Source organism: Vigna radiata, chromosome 7 (genome assembly GCF_000741045.1).
Source record: "Vigna radiata var. radiata cultivar VC1973A chromosome 7, Vradiata_ver6, whole genome shotgun sequence".
Classification (NCBI taxonomy): Eukaryota; Viridiplantae; Streptophyta; class Magnoliopsida; order Fabales; family Fabaceae; genus Vigna; species Vigna radiata.
Genome location: NC_028357.1, coordinates 34,833,774 through 34,858,821, shown reverse-complemented (window position 1 = coordinate 34,858,821; position 25,048 = coordinate 34,833,774). Strand labels below are relative to the sequence as shown.

The 25,048-nt window shown below is 30.9% G+C and overlaps 3 protein-coding genes across 4 annotated transcripts; all 3 read left to right on the top strand.

The window, feature by feature from the left end:
- The first annotated feature begins 3,106 nt into the window (after positions 1–3,106).
- On the top strand, positions 3,107–5,211 carry LOC106766363 (protein KINESIN LIGHT CHAIN-RELATED 3-like). The gene is made up of 2 exons (XM_014651096.2): positions 3,107–4,792; positions 4,957–5,211. Exons 1-2 carry the CDS (start codon positions 3,168–3,170, stop codon positions 5,138–5,140), a joined length of 1,809 nt encoding a protein of 602 aa, XP_014506582.2. The 5' UTR covers positions 3,107–3,167; the 3' UTR covers positions 5,141–5,211.
- A 5,309-nt stretch (positions 5,212–10,520) lies between these two features.
- On the top strand, positions 10,521–11,386 carry LOC106767993 (transcription factor WER-like). The gene is made up of 3 exons (XM_022782799.1): positions 10,521–10,737; positions 10,809–10,938; positions 11,021–11,386. Exons 1-3 carry the CDS (start codon positions 10,617–10,619, stop codon positions 11,337–11,339), a joined length of 570 nt encoding a protein of 189 aa, XP_022638520.1. The 5' UTR covers positions 10,521–10,616; the 3' UTR covers positions 11,340–11,386.
- Positions 11,387–16,151: 4,765 nt separating this feature from the next.
- Positions 16,152–24,840, top strand: LOC106768536 (peroxisomal membrane protein PEX14). Of its 2 annotated transcripts, XM_014653739.2 has the most exons (11): positions 16,153–16,473; positions 18,088–18,335; positions 18,605–18,644; positions 18,789–18,982; positions 19,160–19,349; positions 19,484–19,573; positions 19,964–20,001; positions 20,134–20,176; positions 20,259–20,326; positions 22,817–22,861; positions 24,016–24,840. In XM_014653739.2, exons 1-11 carry the CDS (start codon positions 16,416–16,418, stop codon positions 24,496–24,498), a joined length of 1,497 nt encoding a protein of 498 aa, XP_014509225.1. In that variant the 5' UTR covers positions 16,153–16,415; the 3' UTR covers positions 24,499–24,840. The 2 variants fall into 2 exon arrangements, with proteins under 2 accessions (XP_014509226.1, XP_014509225.1); XM_014653740.2 differs by lacking the exon at positions 22,817–22,861 and having other exon boundaries at positions 16,152–16,473.
- Positions 24,841–25,048: the final 208 nt, after the last annotated feature.

The window sequence follows — 25,048 nt, the reverse complement described above, 5'->3', positions numbered from 1 at the left end:
TATCTATCTATCTATCTATATATATATATATATATATATATATATATATATATATATATATATATATATATATTATATTAATATTAAGATCCGAAAATCTCTCTTTCTTATATATATTACATAATATATTATATTAACTTAATTACATTTTTGTCTACATCCAAACCATTAAAGCCTTCCAAATATTAAATTTTCTAAAACCTAACTCCGTGGCACCTCCACTTAAAAAAACCAAAATTCCTCCTCTTCTTTTCAACTCCAGAAACATAAACCTCCCCTCCTCTCACGGCCCACCTTCTCCCATTTTTTTTTCTTTTATTTTCTACTTCTTTCTTAAAACTTGCACCATTTATACAGTCTAAAATTTTTACTTTTCCATACTTAATGAAACCCAATCAACACAACCATGAACTACCCCATAAAGCACTATCCCAGAAATTGATTCCCCTTTTAACAGTACTAGAATAGAATTTTCTACTCCCAAGCAACTCATAACAGTCCAATCTACAACCATTTAATTCAATAAAATCGCTACTTGACAAGCCATCATAGATTAAGCATACTAATTTTTCATCATTTTCCAAAACAACACACCAAAATAAAATTCACCATACATACAGAATATATAAATAATTCAAAGAAATATAACTAGTTCCCCTTACCTGGAAAGCTAAAAATCAAAATTCAAAGAATGCCCCCAATCAAAATCAAACCTTGACACTGCGCTCACTGGACAAAACATATAAATCACCTGATAGAATAAACTTTTTAGAGCTGGAACATAATGGACAGAAAAGTGAAACGTGGAAAGTACATGCAACCAGAAAAATTGGTTACCCTAGGTTAAGAACAGTAAAGAAGAAAAGGGGAAATTTTCTTACCTGACGAAACAAGAAACCAATCGGATGGTTTCGTACCTCTTGACTCCAGGAACAAGGAAACACCACTAATTTAGGATTCAATCGGTGGAATTTGCTGGAACCCTAGAGAGAAGTCAGAGAAAATTCTGATTGGGGCACAAGGGTTCTTTTTAGAGAGAAAAGGGAAATGAGGAATGAAAATCTGAATTGGGAAAAGGGACCCCTCTCAAGACCATGTGTCCAATTCGAGTGGATCTACTACCCTTATTAGGCCCAATGGCTTATTTATTTTTCTGAGGCCTATACACCAACTCTTGCTGCGTTTTGATCAAATTCTGTCAATGTCTTCTTTTGTTTCTAAGAATGAACAAATAATCAACCAATGTCAGTTTTACATATAAATTTTTATGCTTCAATTGAGAAAATTAACAATATTCATGTGTCACCTTTGATGCTCTATCAATTAATAAACTGTATTAGTTATGTAACTGTGAGTTAAGTGTAATGACAAAACGATGAAAAAAAAATTAAATTTGTCTTTATTTAAATACTCTATAAATGTAGCCCAAAAAAAATCTCTATAATAGAAATAGAAAATTTTCTATTTTATTCTGTGTAGTAAAGAAAATAGTAACTGTTATAATTACATTATAATCCCATTTAAAAATCCTGAACTGTCTTTTGTTTCATTTCATTATATCCCAAACTATGTAAATATTAATGACTAATGTTATTATATTTCTTTTAATTGTATGCTTTTCTATCTATCTATAGTTGTATCTCTCCACTCCATCTATATATATAAGATTTTTGGCGACTTATATTTATATTTCAACCAAAACATGAAAAGCACATTAAGTTGCGAATAAACAAATTTCATAACTAAGGATGCATTGGTTTAAATATATAAAAAAATAGTTAGGATTAAAATAAACTTTAAAAAGGTTTAATTTATTTAAGTGGTGAATGCAAAAGATGCATTTAATAAGAATTTAGATGTGAGTACATGATATTAATGAAAAAGAGGGTAATGAAATTTGATTGGATATTTGAAATTGCCCCTTTTCCTTTTCTGGTAAACGCGAAGGAAACTCTGCTCCGTCCAGTTACCAAAATTGCAATTGCGTAAGATTTTTAGGGGTACAATCGCCTTACGCCAGATTAAAAGACGGGGTTGCCACGTGGCATCATAGAGTGGGAAAACGAAGAGAAAAAGACAAAGAGAAAGAACAATGACAGTTACGGTTGCGCGCGGTTGGCTGGTTTGGGAAAAAGTGTCTTGACATTCCATTCCAGCTCCGCAAAACCAAAACCCTTTTCTCCCTTCAACTCTTCTTATTCAAAAACTCAAACCTTTTTCTCTTCTTTTTACAGTTTACGTTTCATTTTTACCCAAAGAATTGCAATTTTAACAATTCTGAGGGTATATAATTATACCCTTTCATTGTTTTCGCCCCCATTCTTATAAGGTATAGCTTCCATTTTTCTATACCCTCAGAAAATGGAACATATATATTCCTTTTATCTTGCTTTTCTTACCTTTTTTAATTTCATTCTGCATTCTGCTGCTGCATCATTCATTATGTTCGTTGTGTTTTTATAATTAATCCTTACAGCTTGGTTATTATGTATGTCAGAATTATTTTAGTTATGAAATGGGAATCTGGTCATTGTTTCCAATAACATTAGTTTCATGCATTTCCTTTGCATGATAACATGATAACCATGTTCTTTACACATCAATATATTGTACCATCTCTTTGGTCTTGTCGTTAGGATTTCCTTTCTCTTTGACATGGCTTCAAGTGCGTTCTTTATTGCTTTGCATGACTTCCGGTTATAACGTTTGCTTTTTATTGATGATGTCTGCTTTTTTTGTACATGAATAAGGGTTCATTCATATTGCTTGTCCCAGTGATTCTGGTTCCTAAGGAATCAAATATGGGAGTTAACGATGAAAGGGGAGTAAATGTAATGAATAGGTTTGGTTACACTTCACCCTTTAACGGAACCTCAACTCCAAGGAGTTCCTTGAGCCAACAAAGACGCCAAAGTATTGGTCCAACTTTCAATGTTGAGAGGGTGGTTGACAGTCCCGCAATTCAACGGCTTCATGGAAATGCTTGTGACATGCAGAGCTCTGATCAATCATCCTCAAGGCGATTTTTTGGATACAATGGCAGTGAGTCTGGATCCTATTCAAAATTGTTCTATCTATTTGGAGGGCAGAAGGGAAAGGTGGAGATACTGAAAGATGAAGTGGAGGAAAAGAAACAAGGGAATCCTAGCAGCGAAGCTCCTTCCACAATGAGTAGTTCGTCCAATGATAAGAAGCAAGACAAGGTGGGTGAGACTCAAACAAGAACTTTAAGCTGTGTTGTTTCACAAAAACCAAAGAAAGTATCACAATCACAATTCTTCCCAGAAACCCCATCAAAGTCAAGATCACCAATAGCAAAAAGCCCTACTGCAAAACCTCCTATTGATAGGAAGAATGACAGCCCTTTGAGAAAACAGAACACAGGTGTTCACCGTGTGAGAAAAACTACCGGTGGAAGATCACTGTCACAAGGTCAGATTGATATTTCCTCTGGAGCAGCATTGAATAAGCCTGAACTGGGACAAGCTTTACTAAACCAAGCAAGGGACATAATTTCATCTGGAAATAATCCGACCAGAGCTCTTGAATTAGCCCTTCAAGCAAAGAAATTATTTGAGAGAACTGCTGCTTATGGGAAACCAAATTTGGATATGGCCATGTGTTTGCATGTTACTGCAGTAATACATTGCACTTTGGGCAATTTAAATGAAGCAATTTCGCTAGTAGAGCGCTCAATAGAGATTCCTGTTATTGAGGAAGGCCAACAGCACGCCATTGCTAAATTTGCTGGGCACATGCATCTAGGAGACATTTATGCTATGTCGGGCCAGCTGGAGAAGTCAATTAAGTGCTACACCGAAGGGTTAGAATTGCAAAGGAAGGTTTTGGGAGAAACAGACCCAAGAGTTGGCGAAACGTGTAGGTATGTGGCTGAGGCTAACTTTCAAGCCTTGCAATTTGAGGAGGCGGAGAGGATGTGCCAAATTGCCCTTGATATCCACAGAGCAAATGGTTCACCCTCATCTCTTGAAGAGGCAGCCGATAGGAGGCTGATGGGCCTTATATGTGAAGCAGATGGTAAACACGAAGCAGCCCTGGAGCATCTTGTGTTGGCCAGCATGGCAATGGTAGCAAATGGCCAAGAAGTGGAAGTGGCATTTGTTGACTGCAACATTGGAGACACGTACTTATCATTGGCTAGATATGATGAGGCCATCTTTGCATATCAGAGAGCATTGAAAGTTTTCAAGATCCACAAAGGTGAGAACCATCCTGCTGTGGGGTCAGTTTTTGTACGTCTGGCTGACTTGTATAGCAGAACATGGAAGATTAGAGAGTCAAAATTATACTGTGAGGAGGCACTTAAAATCTATGAGAATCCCATGCCTGGGGTCCCTCCAGAGGAGACTGCTAACGGTTTTATGAATGTATCAGCCATCTACGAGTCGATGAATGAGCTAGAAGAGGCACTTAAATTACTTCACAAGGCACTAACCATACTTAATGATGTCTCTGGTCAGATAAACACCATAGCAGGAATCGAAGCTCAGATGGGGGTCATGTACTTTGTGTTGAAGAACTACACTGAATCTTATAACTGTCTCAAGAATGCCGTGTCCAAGCTTCGTGCTACTGGAGGAAAGAAATCAGCCTTCTTTGGTACTGTTCTTAATCAAATGGGACTTGCTTGTGTGCAACTCCATTCCCTGAATGAAGCTGCAGCATTATTTGAAGAAGCAAGGGCCATTTTGGAACAAGAGAATGGACTCTATCACACTGAGACACTTGGAGTATGTGGCAATCTTGCTGGAACATATGATGCAATTGGAAGGTATATCCACACACTCACTTCCTTTTCTTTTTTGGTTATTATACTGTTAAAATCTAAAATCTTCTTTGATTACCATAGTTTATGCGAATGTTTGGTATTGTATATTACTAGGAAGCATAATCAAATCATGAACACTGATGTAGTTGTGTGACAATTGATTTCAGGCTGGATGAGGCAATTGAAATTCTTGAAAACATTGTGGTAATGAGGGAAGAAAAGCTTGGGACTGCAAATCCTGATGTTGCTGATGAGAAGAGAAGGTTGGAGGAGTTGTTGAAGGAGACAGGGAAAGTTCGAAACAGAAAAACGAAGTCACTGGAGAACCTTTTTGATCATGATTATATATGACTATAGCTAGATAGGTGTGGTATGAAAAAAGGTCCATGTTTTACGGGAATTCTAGAAATGGAACAACGGTAGTTTATGTGGGTAAAAATCAAATCGAATGAATAATCAAGAGTTTAAATGCTGAATATTTGTCCAAAACTACACTACTAATTTGTAGATACCATGTAACTATTTACCTTATTTGGATGGATATGCATTGTTTTTTGTATAGAACATTATTTTCTTCCTTCCATTTTTATCATTTTACCAAAATTATGTCACAAAAAGTATAATTAAATGATTTCAATTCATCAATTATAAATATATTTTTTCTATTGAGATGGTGTATAGGTATTTTTATAGACCTAGAAACAGTTAATATCCATCCTATTATTGAACTAAGATAGATAAAAAAATCTATACAATATGAAAATTTCTAAAAAAACTAAATTACTTTTTGGATCCTTGCATTTTTATAAATTATTCATTTGGTCTCCATAATATTTAAGTCCTCAATTTTAAAAATATCATCAATTTGGTTCCTTCATTCGCATCAACACAAGTACTAGTAAAATAGTGTTTACTACAACCATTACTGTTGCTACTAAACTGCACCTCCATTGTACCTTCGTTCTCCATTTTGAGAGGAAGAAGAAGAGAGAGAAACATTAGATTTACAATGTTTAGAATTACAATATTGTTTCAATGGTAATTTTAAATTATTTTATTACTGTGCTACCGATCTGAGAAAGGTGAATTCCAGTATATTTTTTCACTTATCCTATTTAGTACAAAGGACATCGTACGAACTTGTATAAGTATAACTGTATCTAATTAATTTGTTATTAATATTGACAGTTTGAAAAAGAAAAGAAAAGTAATAGTTTGGTAGAAATCAAGGTTTTTGGTGCATGTATTTATAATAAATAGTGATTTCCATCTTTTTGCTCTTAGTGGAAATTAGTTAACTAAATAGTGATTAAACTTAACCAAATCGAATCAATTGGCACTAAATAAGTAGGTTTGTCCTAGAGGAACGACTATTTGGTATGGGTTGGTTCATTAGGTTTTTTACTGGATTCGGTTTAATGGACGGTTCATGATTATTTGTACAAGGATTGGTACAGAAAAATATTGAAACATAATCATTGTTCAAAACATATTGGTCGTACTCTGAAGTACTCGTTTGAATGAAAATGAAAATTTCCCAAAACAGATTCTTGCATATTTGGTTCTAAGTGCCATACACACACTATGTTTTTACTAACAGGGGTTTTCGTAGCATTAAAAAATCCTTAATAAAACACAACTGTGAACAATTTTTTTTATTTTTTTTGAAGTGAGAAGATAGTGCAATCAATTATTTTACTTTATTTACTTTTATATTTTGTAAAAATTTAATAAATTATTTTAACTTTTACTTGTCATTTATAAAATTTAGTTAAAATATAAAGTTACCAGTTCCTTCATTTATATATTTGATTATGTTTGATTCAAATACTTTGTAATAAATTGTTTTTATTTCAAATTCATCCAAGTAACATGGTTAAGGTCTGTGTTACTTTACAACATTTATGGTATTGTTTGTAGTATTATTTGTTTTGAAGTATGAAACTCTCTCGTAATTTTATTTTTAAAAGATGTTTTAAAATATAAAAGAAAAAATAAAAGAAAAAAAAAGTATTTAAATTGTACGTCAATACAACTTCGTTTAGATAAACATTATTTTGAAGTTTAATATAACTTTCTAACGAAATAATGTATATCAAATCAACCATCTAATATAAACATGCCAAACCTATATGCGTAAAGGCTATTATATACGTTAAACATTACTCCAATCCAGACTTTGTCTAAACACTAATATATATATATCATGCCTAAATGTTTAAGAACGTTTAACATTTTAACACATGTACAAAATAATATTCTATTATCTACTATGTTGTGCTCTTTTTTTTCTATACAAATAATTAAAGTTCATAACTTTATTCAGAAGTTTCATATTAGATCAAAAGAATGTTAAGAGATATGAAAATATTATGAGAATGTTTCCTTAATATTTGTTGTCTGACACATCTATACAAGCAGTACAATTGCCTCTACAACAAGCAATATAGTATCTAACATCATACCTAAAGGCTACCCATCCTATGTAAATGCTCTGAGTAACGGGTTTTTTTCAAAAAAATCTATATAAAGATAATTGCATAAAGAGAAGACAACAAGAACAAGATCTGTTATTATTTTTACACTATCAACATTATCTCTCTTTTACGTCGTCTAGACTTTTCTTTTGAAAAAGAAAAGTTTTATTACAAGTTTTCAAATATTCATTGTATCGAAAATATCTAAGAGAGTCATCATTTGTACCTGTTTTACAAAACCTTTATTTTTGTATATTCATGAATGATTTAAATATTTGTTGGTTTAACTTGAGCGGAATTAAACGATCTAGTTGGATTATTATAAAATTATGAGTGATGAAACTAGTCTAAGAGGTTAGATTAGTTTATAAAACCAAGAATAGTCAACCTTATTTTTAATCTTTTAAAGATTAAAAAAACTCTTAAAAATGTTTAAAAAAGAATTGAACGTAATTCATATTAGAGTAAACCAGTATAAAAATAAGTCTTTATTTTTATTTTTATTTTAAAACTCTCTACATACTTCAAAAAATATTTAAGTATTTAACACCACTTAGAGACTATCCAATCCCTATAATAACATCTAACACTTTTTTATGAAGAAATTTTAAACTTTATATTATTTTTAAAACTTACCTATGTTTCACTCCATTATACACTCATATTAAGTGTGATAGGATCAGTGCTTATAATTTAAAGAAAGATATTTTTGTAAATTTAAAAGAGTTGTTTATGCAAGTAGTTCGTTTGCCATTTAATAACTTTTTTTATTAGAAATGAAAGGTATGTGGAACTTATGTTAAAATAATAATATTACTTTTAAACTTAATTGGAAATTATTAATGGGATCTAAAAGATAATTGGATGTTTAATTTTGTCATAAAAATAATTGAGTCTGTAATTTGTTTTGAAAGTGACATAGGTGAAAAGAGAATGCGTTGGGTATTGTGTCCTTTTTCCTTAGGTTTAGTAGAAGAATCCAAAGGCTATTGATTATTACACGGACTCACGTACACCGTCTGCTGCCTCTTCTGTGCAAATCAACCGCACAGACACGGTTCAGATCTTCCTGCCCCCAAAACAAACTACATACAATGCTCTTCTATCACTGCACCATATTCACCGTCTAAAATAATCCTTATATTTTTCTTTTTCTCTTCTAAAGTACTTACCAAATTCAACCTTCAATTAATAATCAAACTTGAATATTTTCTTCAATATATTGAAAATTGTGAATCTCTCACATTCAACTAATATGGAAGGAAGAGAATAAAAAATTTAATTAGTTTTACATATTTTTAATTAAATTTATTAAGTATTTACAATATATTTTCTTTGTATATAAGTGTTATTTTATATATTTTGTTGTCAAAAAAATTATATTATTATTCTTTTTCTAATTCATTGATGAATTTCATTTTTTTTATTTTGTCCAACTTCCTAATCAATTCGTTCTTAAAAGGAAAAATAACAAACTGATCAATGAGTTAAAAAAATATTGTAAATAAAAGAAGGAAATAGATCAATGACTTAAAGACAACAAATACTAACATTTGTATCATCTTACAATAAAATTAATTAAATACAAAATTAATTAAATGTAGAATATTTAGAAAAAAAATAAAAAATAATTTGAGCAATCAATATAAATAAAATTCATAGTAGAAAAACTTAATCCAAAATACTTTTAAATATATTCAAAATACAGTTAGGTATAAATACTTAGTTAAATTCTTTTATTCGCTTAGCACAGTTGCTTTTTGTTGAGCGAAAAATTTATTCTTTTCGCTAGACAAACATATATAAGAGAATTATATTTATATCGAACGGGAGGTTCCTAAAAAATCCTTAAAATTTCTTTAAACTTCCACTCCTCTACAAAAGTCTCTATATAAAGAAAACATTAAGTCTTAAACCCTAAAAAGGATAACATAAAAACAAATAAAAAGATTCAATAAGCATCATAAGCAAGATATATTATCACACTTATTAAGAAGCCTTTTACCTTTTATTTTTCACTTTATAAATTTCAAATAAAAAATAATTTATTTATGATTAATTAAATATTAAACTTAAAAACATTTTAATGAATCACAAAATTTCATAAAATCTTGTCATATTTTCCTTCATTTCTTAAAATATTTCCTCCCACTTTTCTTTTTTTACCATCTCAGACATTTATTGCTTCTTCTATCTTCTCCCTCTATTTTTGTCATCTCACCTGCAGGGATGTCATCGATATTTTGGTTACGCAAACCAAAATTTTCTATTTCAAACACCTTCTTTCAGCAGTACCCAACACTACTGAACCCTGCTGCGCTGCTTTATCTGCACTCATTAAATGGCCATGGCCAAATGAATCAAAAGGGTGTAATTTTAAAACCATATTCAAACACGTAAATTTAAGAAAATTATATGTAGATGAATATGACATTGCTTAAAGCATAATGCTATTTAGAAAACATTTACTTTTACAACATTTAAATATTATTTACATAACATTTAAATATCATTTATATGTCATTATCTGATTGGTTTATGATAATATTTATGATTATTATTATTAATTAGGGAGTAATTTTAGATCAATCATAAAATAACACGTAAATGATATTTAAATATTACCAAAAAAATATTGTCTAAATATTATATTATTCTCACTTAAAAATTTAAAATTGTGATTTCTTGCATAATTTTGATTTAGTTTAATTTATCTCGAGGATCACAAATTTGGATATTTCTAGTACAGAGCTAGATAGTTCCAGCGTATTTGTACCAGGAAGTTAACTTTAATTTTAACTAAATTGTATAAAATTGACTTAAAATTTAAATCTATTTATTTAGAATAATTTCACTTATCTTTCGTAAATAGAAAAATGTTGCTTTCTTTTCATATTACTAAATCTAATCACCACTCCTAAAAATTAAATGTGAACTGTGCATGATATATATATATATATATGGAAAAACTTCTTTTAACAATACTTTTTTAACAATTTTTTGAGAACGTATACGTGACAACTTGTGATGGATCCGTTTTAAATATTTTTTAAACATAAATTTAAATAGACCAATAAAATGATGACACGTGTCCTGTTGTAAAAAAAAAATATATATATATATATATATATATATATATATATATATATATATATATATATATGAGGTATTAATTGTAAGTATGTTGTGCCGCAGGTTGTTTATATAAGCTTCGAAGCTTATATATTCGTACCATAAAAGAGAAAGACCATTGATCCCGTTCAAGGCCTCTCGCGAATTTTCTAAATTAGTTCCTTGGCAATTACTTTTAGAACTGAAGCAAACAAGAGAAAGGCTTAAACTTTGCAACAATGGAAGCTTATGAGAACGAATCGAAGAAAGGGTTCTGGAATGCGGAGGAAGACTCAGTTCTAACTAATTACGTGAAAAAGCATGGAACTGGGAAGTGGAACAGGATTCCTAAAGTGACAGGTATGCGATGTCAGTTTTCATAGTCATGTTATCGATGCGATGTGGTTTATTTGTTCTGATTTTGATTGTAGGGTTGAAGAGAAGCGGGAAAAGTTGCAGACTGAGATGGATGAATTATCTAACTCCCGATGTTAAGCGTGGAGAATTCTCAGAAGAAGAAGAAGACCTTGTTGTTCGGCTTCACAGTCTCCTTGGAAATAGGTTATTTCTTATGAGATAAATTGTTAGAAGAATATATATAAAGTGTTGATTTGATGGATTAAAGAAGAGTATTGTTAATTAGGTGGTCTTTGATTGCGGGGAGGATTCCGGGGAGAACAGACAACCAGGTGAAGAACTTTTGGAACACTCATTTAAGCAAGAAGCTTGGTGTTGTTGATAAGAAGAAGAAAAAGAGAAAAGCATCATCAAAGGAGAGGAGTGGCGAAGGTGATGGTGAGAAGCTTTGGAGTGATGATCTGATGGAGTTGGGAAACATGCATGAGGAGATTATCAGAGATGATTTTGGATGTAGCTTTTCTTTTCCTAATATTAGTGTCTTCGATCTCTGCACTTCTCCTTACTGCACTCAATCTTTTCACCACTCTTTCTTTGCCCTTTGATTCTCCCAACCCCACGTTATAAAACATTCTAAGATCTCTCTATGTTACTTTTAGCTCTTTTTTATATAATATATTTTATTTTTTAATTTATGGAAAAAAAAAAATACTCAACTACGCCTTGTGTGAAAATTAGTAGAAATGGTTTTCTTAATCATCTAATCTCATATTATATTCAATGTGGAAGTATAAATCTATATATGTTACGTATTCAGTTTGTCTCCTTAATAATCAAATAACTTTTTTAAATACAAAACATATTTTATTAAAAAAGAGACACGGTGAAATACATGAACACATCTATTACTATTTAAAATATCACAAGTTTGTTATATATATATATAAACTTAATTTAAATAAATTCTTTTTATATCAATCAAATTGCAATAAGATATTAACATTCAACTTATTATTTAACATTATATACAAATAAACAAAGACACTAATTTCATATATATATATATATATATATATATATATATATATATATATATATATATATATATATATATATATATATATATAATATCAATGTTCTTATAAACTTTTGTATCACTTATAAATTGTTAATACAATAGATTTAACATTAACAATAATACTTTTCCTTATCTCAAAACCATCATTCTTATAACAAAAAACTATCATGACATAATTAGTTTTATTTCATCCTTTAAGTCACAATAATATTTTGTATTGATCTCCTGGATAGGAACTTCCTTCTTGTCTAAACTTCATTCTCTATGTGAGTATGAAAAGTAAAGTTAGGATGACTTCACGACGAAACACCATATACTAATATATACACTATACTTATAATATAGTCATTTCTTCTTAGAAATAAACATATTCATACAATTCATCTGACATCTATCAGTATAATAATTCTAAGTATTTAGCAGTCACACAACACACTTTAAATTCAAAGCAATTACCCCTTTTATCTATCAGATTTAGAACTTCTAATCTATTAAATTCAAAGCAATTACCCCTTTTATCTATCAGATTTAGAACTTCTAATCTATGCTTTTCTAATTCTTAAAACTAAAATTTTTATTTTCAAGTTAAAATTATTATCATTATGAACCTAATATATGCAAGAAATAGGCTTAAAAAGTCTCATTGATTTAGAAGTTTTCCTACTTTTTCAACCAATATATTACATAAAACTAAAAAAGCAACCCAAATCACATTTTAATCAATTCAACCAAATTATCTACAAACACTAAATTTTGACCCAAGTTTAAAATTAGTATAAATATACAAACTCGTCAAATTTATTTTCAATTCATAAATGTTATATCTATTCGTGATTAAACACTAGGATCGTAAATGCTTTACTTGAATTTCTTACGATCCAGGTTTACATGTTATTTGTCCCAGACGTTGTGTTAAAAAAAAAGAAAAAGAAACTCTCTCTAGTTAGATTCGTGTATATAAAAAATAAAGTTAGTCAAATTACATCAAATATATAAATAATACTTTCATAAATATGTATATTTAGATAGTATATTTATAAGTGTTAAATTATATAATTTTTTTATAAATTAACAGTGGTTAGATAGATTACATTTGTATTATTGTAAATATAATACTATCATTACTTTTAATTAATAATTACTATTATACTTAAGTGAAATATTCCCTCGCTTTACTTTCGAATAATTAAATCCATAGGTTTCATGTAAACCTGTCAGCATATTAATCCTAAAGCTTTATAAGACAGTAACCTAAAAGAATTTTCCACTTACGAAATACTAATTTTCCTTTATCAATGTGAGATTATTTATTTATTTGATAAAATTTAGCTGTAATATTTTAGATGTTTTGAGAATTATTCTTTAAATAGATTTAGAATTTCATATCAACGAGAGTTAACTTAAACTTTTATTTTGGAATTGTTTATATATATATATATATATATATATATATATATATATATATATATATAACATTTATATATAGTTTTATATGATAAATCTAGTTGGGGATTCAATTATAAAAAATTAGAAGATAAATAGCTCGATTTTATTTATTTGTTAGTTTCGAGAGCTGGTTAAAAGATAAAATGTTTTGTGGATCAAATAATTAGTTTAATCTAAATTAAATATAAGATAATTGTGAGTGTTTGAAATAAAGTTTTGAAAGGAGTTTACATATATGCAAAATGGATGCATATAGGTACAAAAGTGTAAGAATCCAAAGGCTTTATTAATTGATTGGTCACAGAGACATGCTCCACCTGCTCAAATTGCTATCTTTCTACCACAAAACAAACTATACAATGCTTCTCTCTGTCACTGCACCATAGATACTCTTCCTGCACTATTCTTGTTTCTTCCACACATGAGTATGAATGTTTGGTGGAGGTCATAATACAAATACTTTTAAAACTAATCATATTAACTGATACATTCTTTACTTATATATATACTAAACACATTTCATATTCACTATTATTTTTATTTATTTTCAATTTATCTACTTATGATAAGTTCAGCATTACCGACAACACAACTTGATATTGCTTGACAGTATAACCCGACAACACATCATTTTTTGTTATTTTTTTCTTTCTTGTTATATGTTCACATGGTAGTATCATATACAATATACAAATATACCTTTTTAGTTTTCTTTAATAATATTCAAGTTTTTCATTTTCTCTTCTATTTTGGTTTGTTTCTTTTCCTTTTTTTACCATAAAAGTTTGTATCTCGTGATGATATTAGAGCTCTTATTTTATAAGAATTCCATTGCGCTTTTTCTTTTCTTTTTGCTTTATTTTTTTTTTCTTAATCCTTGTTCTTTTTCTTTCTTTGTCATTTTATTATGGTTATAGAACAAACATTAACAACTGAAGCTACTGCACCAAGTTACCTGTATTTACATTTGAATGATAACCCAACTATCTTTCTTGTTTCTCCAATTTTTGATACAACTAGCTACCACTTTTGGAGTTGATCATGTTCATCGCACCACTAAAGAATGAATTTATTCTCGATATGACAATCTAACCTCACAAAACACATGTTTTTTTTTTTTTCTGTTTACCATGTAATAAAATGGTGGTTTTGTGACTTGTTCATTTGTCTCACCTTCGACATATAAAAGCATTATATGGATGGAACAGACTCTTGATATATGAAACGATATTTAAAAACAAATTTTCACAAGAAGATATTGCAACTGATACAACTCCTTCTTAAGGAGATATCTCAGTTACATAATACTTCACTCGTTTACGGGTTTTATGGGATAAAATTGATAATTTAAAAAATATACGTGTAATACTCTACCTATTGTCACGCAATGCCAATGTGAAGATATAGTTTTCCAACTATTAAGAGAATTGAATGATAATTATCAAATATTAATTAAGTATCATGTTCTTCTAGAACCTATGCTACCCATTTCAAATATTTTTTCTCTTATTCTTCAACAACAAGAACGTCAACTCATGGCATGACACATCATGATTAATTGCGTCCTAATTTTTTAAAAATTGTTTTAATTAGATTGTTTTTTAAATTATAAATAATATTAACGACATGTCACATGTTAATTTGTGTTTTTTTTTCAATTTTTTTAAAAATATTTTTTTTTGTTATTTATGTGTTTAAAATTGTCTAAATTAGTTTTTTTTTTAAATTACAAATGATATTACTCATTCGTGGTTTTTTAATTTTTAAAAATATTTTATTTTACTTTTTATGTAAAAGCTTTTCTTATACATGTGTTAATTTAATGTGAAATGTCATGGGTTAATGTTAATAAGTGTTACTGTTTTACATTCTGATGAATATTTATATATGTCTCTTTAATTTAATTTAGTATTTTTTCTTTTAAATGAAACAATGTTGTTCCATTGGATTATTTGTAATGTTATACGGATATTTATATAAAAAGTTATTATTTATATAGATGTTATTAATTACTTTTAATCTTTAAATAAATATGGATTAATAATATATTAATTTTAAATACTTATTCATTTAATAAAAATATTTATATTTAACTAATTATATTGTCATATATTACCAAAACATGATAATAAATAGGTTAAAAATTCATTTTTAATAAAAACATCAAATATAAAATAAATATATAAAAAAAATTGAAACTGAATAAAAAGACACATATAAGAACTAAACTAAATATAATAAAATAACACTTGATTTCTAGGTGTTATTACATCATGTCATAAACGATAAAAAAAATTTGCAAATAATAATACTAAATTAAAATAAATAAAAAGAAAAATTACAAATTAGCATGTAACATCTCACTATTTATAAAAACTTAATTAAAACGATTTTGTAAAAATTAGGACCAATTAAAACAAAAAAAAAAACTAAAACGAAACCAACATGAAACTTTTGAAATCAAAATAGAATATACAAAAATAATTAAACATAAATTATAATATAAATATGTAACAAGTTAACTAATAATTTTCCGTAATAAAAAATAAGGAATTCATTTATATTTTAATATATATATATATATATAGTAAAATATAAATTTGATATGATTTTTATATTTTGTTTTTTTTAGTAAATATGCTTTCCATCTGGATAAAAGGGAGGCTCTTATCCCTACATTCAGAGGCGGACATGAAGTTATAGTCAAGATTTCATACAATTTTATAGTAAGTATTTATTAAATGAATAATAATTTCATAATAAAAATTAAAGTAATATCTGAAAACCCTTTTATTAATTTAAAAAATACATTCTACATACAAGTTAAAAAAATTACATCAACTTATATAGCCTACCCAAATTTCAATAAAAATAATTTATAGTTTCCATCTTTATCTTCTTTCCTTTTCCTTTCTTTTTAAGTTTTTGCTTCTTCTTATTAAAAGAACTTGAAGATAGTTTTACTTTCCATTCTTACTTATCTTTCTTTCTCGGGAAAGCATAGAGATTTGGTCTGCTGAAATTTACAGAGGGGGAGAAGATATGGTTTGAGAAGTAGAAGAAGGGAAGAGCAAATAAAACTCTTATCATTATTATATTTATTATATTTCTTTTGCTTCTTTCGCTTGAGGAGTGAGTTCTCAGTAGAGTAGCTGGCATGGCCACCCAATCGCCGCCGCCGCCTTCCACTTCCACCGCCACGGACGAAAACCAAGGTTTTCATTTCCTTCTATTTTGCCGTTGATTCCACCTTTTACTTTGAATTGCAACTTTTTGCTTTCTTTTCTTCCTGTCTTTAGTCACACGTGTATTATTACTATTCATTACAAATAAAAAATTGTAAAACTCTTCCTCTTCTTCCACTTTCTGGTACTAAACACCTCACACCGTGTTTTAAATCATTGGAATAACAGAATTACCATAACTTTCGGAACGACAGATATTGCATATGTAAAGTGAATTCACAAAATTTGTGGTTCCATTCAGAGTATAGATTTGCTCCAGAGAATTGGGACTTTTAAAATACTAGTATGCTATTTATGTAACTTGATTATTATTGTTTTCTTAATTCCACCAAATGACCAATTTGTGGTTCCAACTAGTGTAAAGAATTTTTCTCTTACTGTTTTATTCTCTCTTTAGATTAATGATCAATCGCCTACATTAATCTTCATCGAGTGCTGCAAGAAAGACTCGTCACTTTCTTTGATGACTTCTTCCCACTTTAAGTCCTATATTGAATTGGAATTGTACATTTGCTCTGACTTATATCGTTGGTCTCGAGCATTTCATGGGTCATATTCATCCTTAGGCTGGACCAAATAATGTACAAGGCTGCTAAAGGTAGAGAAATAAAATAAGATACTTTTACCGAATGAGATGTATTGTTGAGATCCCACATTGATTATAGATATGGTTAAAGTAGAGCTTTTAAAAAGGCTTAGGTATTCCTCACCCTGTGAGCTAGTTTTTGAGGCTGACTAAGGGCATAGCCTAAATTTAGAAAGGATGAAAAATATAAAGTTCTCTAATGACACGACAATATATCAGAGATCGATGGTAGGTCTACTTTCAAAAGCATGTAATGAAGGACACTTGATTTTATTGCACTTTGATAAGCTACATACCATAGATGGAGCTCCAAAATTATACCTTCGATTATACACTTTGCTTCAGGATTTTGAGGTAAAAGAAGAGCATTGAATAGGATGGATGCTGGAAAAGTAGTTCAACTGATAGTACACCTAAAACTTGAGTTGTGAAAGGATCAAGGAGAACAAAGCATAGGATGACTCATAAAGTTGTTTGACATGAATATAAGGCTTAAGATCATACTAGATGAATGGAGAAAGACTTTGATCCCTGTCTATAAGGTCAAAGGTGATATATAAAATTGTGCAAATTAAGGGTGGTTAACCTTATTACCCATTCCATGAAGCTAGCTTCTGAATAGGATCATTGTATTTTATAATACAAATAAACTTTCATATGGTAAGACACCCTTCAGGTGCACTACTGGTAATTTGTAACTTAAGCTAGAAGACACATAACAATAAATTATATTTCTTGACAGATTCTGTCATGATCCAAAAAACCAATGGCTTAAATTGTTAGGTGAAGACACAAATGGTTTTTGTACTGTGTCTCTATCAGATTCCTTGTTTTTCTTTTTATCAAAGGCTTAGTGGCCTTCGTCATTTTATGGTACTATTTGGTACTGAATTTGAATGTTTTCGTACTTAATTGGATTTGATAATGGATTGTTTTAGATTAAGTATTTTTTTGAATGTGATAAAATTGATTTGCCAAGTCTTTTTTTTGAGGTTTAGGTTCTGAGACTGTGCAACTAGCCAATATGGATCAACAAAACACCAAAGAAGCAGAGCCTCCCAAACCTAGTTCAATTCCATCAGTATTTGTAAACTCACAACCGATGAGGGAAGAACAAGTTCAGAATGCTGTGAAATTTCTGTCTCACCCAAAAGTTAGAGGTTCACCTGTCATGTATAGGCGATCATTTTTAGAGAAGAAGGGCCTTACAAAGGAGGAGATTGATGAAGCCTTTCGGCGAGTGCCAGTATGCCTGTTTTCTTATAATTATTTTACCAGTCACCCAAAATTTTCTAGGTTGTTCTATCAAAGGCAACCAATTGATTATCAGTTTATCAATTTCCTACATGTTCATTTGTTTTCTTATAATTATTTTACTAGTCACCCAAAATTTTCTAGGTTGTTCTATCACAGGCAACCAATTGATTATCAGTTTATCAATTTCCTACATGTTCATTTGTTTTTTTTATTGGCATATTCATTTGTTTTAATCCTTACCTTTGGTTCCAATTATAGGATTCAGCTCCAACTGTGCAGACAGGTGGTGTAAATCAAGGTGAAGTGTCTAATATTGAAGCTTTCCTTTGTAACTTTGGATCGAGTCAAATTGCATGTGAAATCTGTTGAACTTGATTTTCAATAAGCTTGATAGGTATTGCTTGGGTTGCACTTTGAACATGACTTATTGTAATACTAACAGATGGGCAATTGAAATCATCATCAAACAATCAGCAACAAACTCAGCAAAAAACATTGCAGCCGGTTTCACCTGCTTCTACTGGTGTTAAAACTTCATCAGGAACATTACCACGCTCAAGATTTCACTGGTCTCATGCCCTTATTGCAGTTGGATTACTGGCTGCTTCAGGTGCTGGAACAGCTATAATAATTAAGGTATAACTCTTACCTCCTACTGTCACGCATAATGTCTTTTAAGTGGATATCTTAAGGGGTGAATATTTTGATTGACATATTACATCCTTTCTTGTGCTTGATATATTGCTGTCTATAAGTTTTATCATATTGCTGTTTGATCTGCATATAACCTTCAAAGCTTACTTCATGTTTTAGAAATCTTTTCTCCCTCGGTTAAAATCTTGGATACGTAAGGTTGTCCTTGACAATGATGATGAACAATTGAAGAAAACTGATGACAAACCAACATTGATGGAAGAAGCTGCACAAGCTGCAAAATCAGCTGCAGCTGCAGCTGAAGAAGTCGCAAAAGCGAGCCAAGAAATTCTGGCTTCAAAAGGTGAAGGTGAGTTTACAGAACTTTAACTTGCATGCTATAAAATGTCTTTGATTTGTTTTAGTACTCCTACTCTCTTTGGGCTTCTTCTATTTATGAGAAATGACTGTAGTTATTACTGCATCTGGTGTTATGATTTGCAGAGAGGAGATACTTTGTGGAAGTTGTGAGCCTCTTAGACAAGCAAGTACAAGAAATGAAGTCAATGACAAATGCCATAAGAAGATTGGAAGGTAATTGACCATTAATCATTTAATCTATTAGACTGACATGATAGCTTTTCAATGCTTTGAATATTTTATACAGGGTTTGATTTATGGTTTGCCAAACTTGTATGTTTATAACCCCTTAAGAACCAGCAAAGGGACTCATGGTGACCAAGAATTTTGACAAATATTATGCACATTTTAACTACTATAATTGGGTTTTAGCTTTATGATTCTCTTGTATTCAGCTTTCATCCAATTGTTTAAGAATTATTGATGGCTTATCGTGCCCAAAATTCTAACAGATTTATGCTAGAGGTTTTAAACAATATTTCAGATTTTTTCCCTTAAAATTCTTATTAAATATTTGTTTGTCAATTTGTGAACAATATAACTTATAACGGAGTTCCGTCTCAGGGCAAGAAGATCTTCAAATCAGTCAAACAAGTTCAAAGGTCAGATATAAATAGACTTACATGGGAACTGTTTTAGCATCTTTAATGAAATTTGTCACGGCTGATCCTCATTTAAGTTGTTTTAAATAAAATTTTACTTTTGATGGCTGCAATTTTTTTAAATATATGCAGCAACTGGTTGTGAATGGCAAAGCGGATTATGACATGCGTTCAGGTTGTCATATTAATAATTAAGTCTCAGTTAAATTAGTCTTATCTTCTGGACTGTTTACCTATCATCAGAATATCATGTGCAGTGAGATCTTCATCTCCACCTGCATCTGTTCAACCATCAAGTGGTCTTCATCCAAAGTCATATATGGAGGTATTAATTATCTTGTGTTTTCCATCCACTGCTTTATTTATGGGTCATATCAGAATGTTTCTGTTTTCACAATTGTACTTATAGCTATTGACATGTCCTGCGGTCCAAATTGCAAAAGTTAACTTCAATATCTATGAGAAATACCACGAGTACCTAAAAAGGTAGTAATGGTTCAATATTCTCCACCTCAATTAGACTGAACATTCTTTATTTTTTAATTAATCTAAAATTCAACCATTGGCTTAAATTTTTGGAAGACAAACAAAATCCAAGTGAACCTTGAATAAGCATCAATGAAGGACACAGAATATTTACATCCTGCATAAAGATGTCAAGTGAGAAGGTTCCCAAACATGAGTGAAAATTAGTTCTAAAGGAGAATAGATAAAATGATAAACACAAGCACTTACTAATGCAACAAGAGGAACAAAAATAAGAGTAAGTCTTATTGGATGGAGAAATTTTACAATGTCATGACAAATTGTAGTACACAATTGTTTGGATGACCCAACCTAGTGTACCACAGACTGACATTGCTAGATGTTAAAAGTGTAGAACAAGAGTCTTCTACAACATTAGCTTTATATTCATCGACTCTAACAACAGTAAACCAAGAGCTATCTAGTGTTGAACCACTAAAGGGTTTGGAAGACGACATTAGCACAAAGGAGTAATTTTGAAGCTTGGGGTTATAAAATGAACAAACTCCATCAACACCTAATATTCCTTGAAGAAGGACGCTATTTGTTCCATGAAATTTGATAAGGCACATGTAAAGAGGAAATTCAATATGTACAAAGCTATCTTTAGTAAAGTGGAAGACATTTCACAAGTTTTCTCGTAATAGAAGGAACATGTAACAAGCTGTTAAATTTAAATGTCATGTGTGAATCATTAGGTAGGTGAGACAAATGAAGAGGACTCGACACCATAAATTCTTAAACCTTCACCATTGCCTATCTGAGCAGGGCTCCCATACTTAGTATTAGGATTAACCCATTTGAAGTTTTGAAGGATCTAACAGAATAAAGAATAAATTCCTGTGGTTGGATCAATGAAGGATAGACTCATGAGACTAGTAAGAAAGTTTAGATTGAAAATGGCACACGATCGTTGTGGGATCAAATTCAAAGCCTGATCATTGAAAATTAACAATATACCACCACCATGATCTCTACCAGGGCTGCTACCTCGACAAGTGATGCACCATTAGAGCCTCCATGATCAATAAAACCACCACAGTGGCATGCTTAGCAAAATATAATTGACATGCCTGAGATTTTGTTTGAAGGCCAAAGTATTGTGAATCTTCTCCCAGACCTCAAGAGTGATTCTATCCTAGAACACGAAATTAACTGATTTGTAGAGAGCAGATTGAAGTCAGACGAGTAACGTTTGGTCTTGAGCTTCTCATGCATCATACTTAGGATTAACATGATCAGATGCACAATAATGTTGTGTAAGATCACTGGTTCAACATACTGCCTCCAATAGAGGGGAGTTATAAGGTGACTTGGTGGTAAAAGTTGGAAGGGAGAGTGAGAGAAGTTGTGAGTTCAACTCTCCTCACTAACACTTGGGAGTTATAAGAGTTATAAGGTTGGTTTGGTGGATTTGGAAGGGAGGGTGAGAGAGGTTGTGGGTTCAACTCCTCCCACTAACAAAATACTAACAACTAACTTTTGTCGAAAAAAAAATAAAAACTGCCTCCAATAGAGATAATTCAAATCATTGAACTTCTCATCGGTGGAGGTTGGAAAGGATTGCGTGGAAGCTATGGACAACAATGAAGACATAACAGAGAGAAACCTAGAATTTGGGAAGAAGACATGACAAAAATTAGCTTTAGATACCATGTAAAAAAGGCTGAACTATAGAGAATTTGTTGCAAAGTAAATTGTATGTTTTTCATTAACTTGTAAAAGAGGAAGGATACAAGTTTATTTATAGCTATGCTCCAATAAAGGAGACAGTTGTTGGCAGTAATTAAATGCTTTATTTAATTGATAAGAGAGATATATGTTAGCCAACAGCTCTAACTTTGTTATCACAATATTTACATACAAAATATAACTATAAACGTACTCTAATGGTGGGGGAGAATGAAGAAGAGGTAGGCATGAATTCTGAGGTTTTAGATAGGGATTTCTCTTTGCATCAGGGCCCATTATTATCATTTTCTTTTCTGCATTTTTCCTGAGAATTATTTACTGAGGTCTACCTCTGAGTAATGGAGCTAGTTCTGAATATATAGTCCTGTAGTTTCCAGTTCCTATCATCCTAAGTGTTTGTGTAGTGCATCCGTAATGCTGAAAACGTTGAATATACAAATTATTAGCTATGTTCTGGTGAAAGTGTTATTTGCCTGTCTTGAGAACTGCTTACTAGCAGTTAATGATTTGTTTGTAGTTTCTTCATATATGATGGAATGGATACAGAGTGTTAACTATTTTTTTAAGATTTTGTTAAGTTCTATAATTTTTCTTGCAGATAATGGCCGAGGTCCAAAGAGGAGAGAAGCCTTCTAATATTAGAGTAAACCTTCATGCTTTTTGATCTAGATAAAGTTAGTTGCTTAATAAATTATACACCTCAGTCACCATCAATATAAAATTATAAAATTGTTTGACTTTAAAGTTTGATATGTAAGGAGAGGTGGTAATATGGAGAAGAGTATGGTGTGCAAATAAGATTAGACGACAAGTTATGTTTAAATTTTGTGTTTGTTTCTCTCGAGACTATTAGTGTCTCATTAGAGAGATAGACACTGCATTTGAACATGCAACAATAGCGCCAAAAGATTTAAACATGACCCTGTCATATTAGAATTTGACATGAGAGGATTCATTTCTACTCCCCTATATATTAGATTTTTAAATTTTATGTAGCCACTGTTAATTTTATATAAAACTGGGTTTTAATGCACGATATCAGTGATTTACCCCCCAACCCTCCCAACCCTAGTCAACAACCATCAAATCTACTCTTAGTGCCTAGATCTAAGCTTTATTACAAAATGCTTTGCATTTTCTAAATATTTGAGGTTTATGAAGTTTTTTTGTAACTGACCAACCCAAGTCTCAATATTTTGAACTTTATTTTGGTCATCGCTGAGGATTTTCAATGAACCAATCTACAGCGTGGTAGCTTCCCGATTTTGGTAAATCTAATCACAGGCCATATCTGTTAAGATATGTTATGCAATTGGATCATCAAGGAAAAACTATTGGTCTAGTTATAAATTAATTTCTAGATTTTGTTTTGTCAAGATCATAATATTTCAAACTTAAAAACACTGAATTCTCTGGTAATTTTCTAATTATGTGCTGTTTGAAAACATCAAATTACTGGGGTAGTTCTAAATTTGTTTTATATCTTTTAGAATGAACTAAATTGTGCCGTTGTTCGTGATTTTTATACTTGGCCACTGCTTCTGGCTGAAGTTTTATTTAGGCGAAGATAGGAAAAAGGATTGGAAAGAATTGTTATATTTATGAAGACACGCTAAAGGCAGGTTTTCGTGTTTTTAATCTGAAAGATATAATATTCTGCCTTCTATTTAACCCATGCAACGAACATTGAGTAGTGCAACAAAGACAAACACATGCTTATGAAACGGTATATTCCTTTCTCAGTTGTATTATTTCATATGAATCTGATTTTATGGTTCAACATTCTTTGGTATATAGCCTTGGGAGGTTGGTCAGGTGCAAAACACGTCTACTCAGATTCTTCAATCTCAAGTAAATGGTGAAGACCTGAATACCAAGACCCAGGATACGTCTCTAGTAAATGGGGATGACCCATTGCCCTGGTGGCAGAGGAAAAATGTTAGAATCACAGAGATTGAGAATGAAAATGAGTCTAATGAAGTACCTTATGCTGCTGCATACAGTCAGCTGCCAGTTCAACGTGTATGGGTTCCTCCTCAACCTCCACCCATAGCCATGCCTGGGGCTGCAGAAGCTATCAGACGCCCAAAGCAGGTGGCCCAAAAGGAACAGAGGTCAGATAATCAGTCAGTGGCTCAATCTTCTGACAGCTCTGATGACATTCAAGGGGTCTCAAAACCATTGGAATCTGGAGGTGCAGTAGAGGGCAGCAGTGTCAGCTCAGTTCCCAGCTCCAGTGAGATACAAGAGGAGCATGAAGTCCAATATGATGAGAAATAAAGGTGAATCATGATGTATCACGAAAAACAGGTAGTTAGAACTAGCACTTGAAGTAGCCCATGTTCTGAATAAGCTTGTCAAAATGTGTCTTAATCATATATGTTTGTACTTTGAACTGGACATCAACAAAAGATGCAAATGCACGTGTCTTTCTATGCAAGAAAAATGTTGTCTACGATTATGGATGCAGCCAGCCTCTCACAATCATAAAATACTTGTGGGGAATATGATGATATAATGTATTGTAATATTTAGAAGTTAAAATATCTTATAAACAAGTATTCTGCTAGAACAAATATTTAACAAACCAGTGGCAATTGCAAAGGAAAAATCTGAGGAGGAGCAAAGAAATGTATATTCGCAGCTTAGGATCTCAAATAGTATGTTACCTCGTAAGAATTTTGTTTCAATGAACTGCACTTTGAATGGAAATTTGTGACTTGTGACATCGAAATTTATTTCGAGCAAAGATCGAGATTTGTGACTTGTCGCATATTGATGAGCACTTTCAATGAAAAAAAAAAGATATATTTTGTTGTTTAGTGCCTCT